Source organism: Brassica oleracea, chromosome C7 (assembly GCF_000695525.1).
Source record: "Brassica oleracea var. oleracea cultivar TO1000 chromosome C7, BOL, whole genome shotgun sequence".
NCBI classification, from domain to species: domain Eukaryota; kingdom Viridiplantae; phylum Streptophyta; class Magnoliopsida; order Brassicales; family Brassicaceae; genus Brassica; species Brassica oleracea.
This window is the reverse complement of record NC_027754.1, coordinates 688,672-690,022: the sequence shown is the minus strand read 5'-3', so window position 1 is coordinate 690,022 and position 1,351 is coordinate 688,672. Positions and strand designations below refer to the sequence as shown.

The window sequence follows — 1,351 nt, the reverse complement described above, 5'->3', positions numbered from 1 at the left end:
CATGCTCAAGTGCTGAAGCTGAATATAGGGCAATGAGGAAGCTCACTAGTGAGTTGATTTGGATCAGAAACCTACTTCAAGACTTTGGTATAGAGACATCAACTCCAATCACCATGCATTGTGATAATCAAGCGGCAATACACATAGCCTCCAACAGTGTGTTCCATGAGAGGACTAAACACATTGAGGTGGATTGTCATAAAGTTAGGCAAGCAGTGGAACAAAGGATCATCTTACCCTGCTACACAAGAAGTGAGGATCAACTAGCTGACATCTTCACCAAGGCTGCAAACACCAAGGTTTGCGAGTTCGTACATTCCAAGTTAGGACTTGTAGATTTTTCATCACACTGATCCTCTTAGCCATGAAGTGTTCTACTCTTTTTCCTTGGCTTGGTTTTTATCCCATGAGGTTTTTCCAAGCTAAAGGTTTTAATGAGGGGATGCTTCATGGTTTCCAAGCTTGACCAGTCCCTATGGTCAAGCTTGAGGGAGATTGTGAAAATGAAGCAATAAGAAACAAGATGGTGGGTTAAGGTCTCAAGACAATGGGGATACCACTACAAGAGACAAATATGCATGGTTGGTTAAGGTTTCAAGACAATGGAGATGCCACTACAAGGGACAAGTATGCATGGTGGATTAAGGTCTCAAAACAATTATTAGTTTATCATATCTCATCTACCATTTACCATACTTGTAATCACTATATATGTAGGATGTTCCCATAAGCAAATTAATTAAGTGAATAAGATTCTTCTTCTTAACTCTATCTCTCTCTTTACTTTCTAGATTAAACATCTCTCTTGTTCTTCATTATGTTCTTCAATTTCTAACATTAAAATGCCATACCCTTATGTAGTTTACTATTGCCATGGTCACAAAAGTGGAGCCAGAGTCTTTGAGGTTAGTCTGGTCACAGATGATGGGAGACAACGGGTAGTGGGACCTGCTGTCTGTCATATGAACACGTCTATGTGGAACGCTGATCATGTAGCTTTTAAGGTGTTGTAGATAGAACCGAGGTCGGCATCGGTTTGCCACTTCTTCCCTCTTGATAACATTGTGTGGTTAGCAAACTAGGAAATCGAAGCTTATCTCTTTTCTCTATATATGTTGATGTGAGTATGTGTATTATAATAACTATGGTTTGAGAAAGAGAAAAAAATGGCTTGTTGGCTATAGTAATTGTCATGTTTCGTGTGATTTGCAGCTTCTTACATGAATATATACTGAGAAATTCTTAGGTTCATCCCTTAGGGTGAACCTATAGATTCACCAACCAATAGTATTTGAGTATTTGATATTTGATATCTTTTAAAAAAGGAAACAAAATTAAATTTCCAAATAAG

The 1,351-nt window shown here is 38.2% G+C and overlaps 1 protein-coding gene across 1 annotated transcript in view; it reads left to right on the top strand.

Moving 5' to 3' along the window:
• LOC106305659 (BURP domain-containing protein 16-like) overlaps window positions 1-1,086 on the top strand; it is a 6,936-nt gene extending 5,850 nt beyond the window's left edge. Inside the window, exon 3 of the mRNA XM_013742006.1 lies at window positions 862-1,086. Coding sequence (XP_013597460.1) covers window positions 862-1,013 — 152 coding nt within the window. The 3' untranslated portion in view covers window positions 1,014-1,086. The remainder of the gene's footprint in view (window positions 1-861) is intronic.
• Window positions 1,087-1,351: the final 265 nt, after the last annotated feature.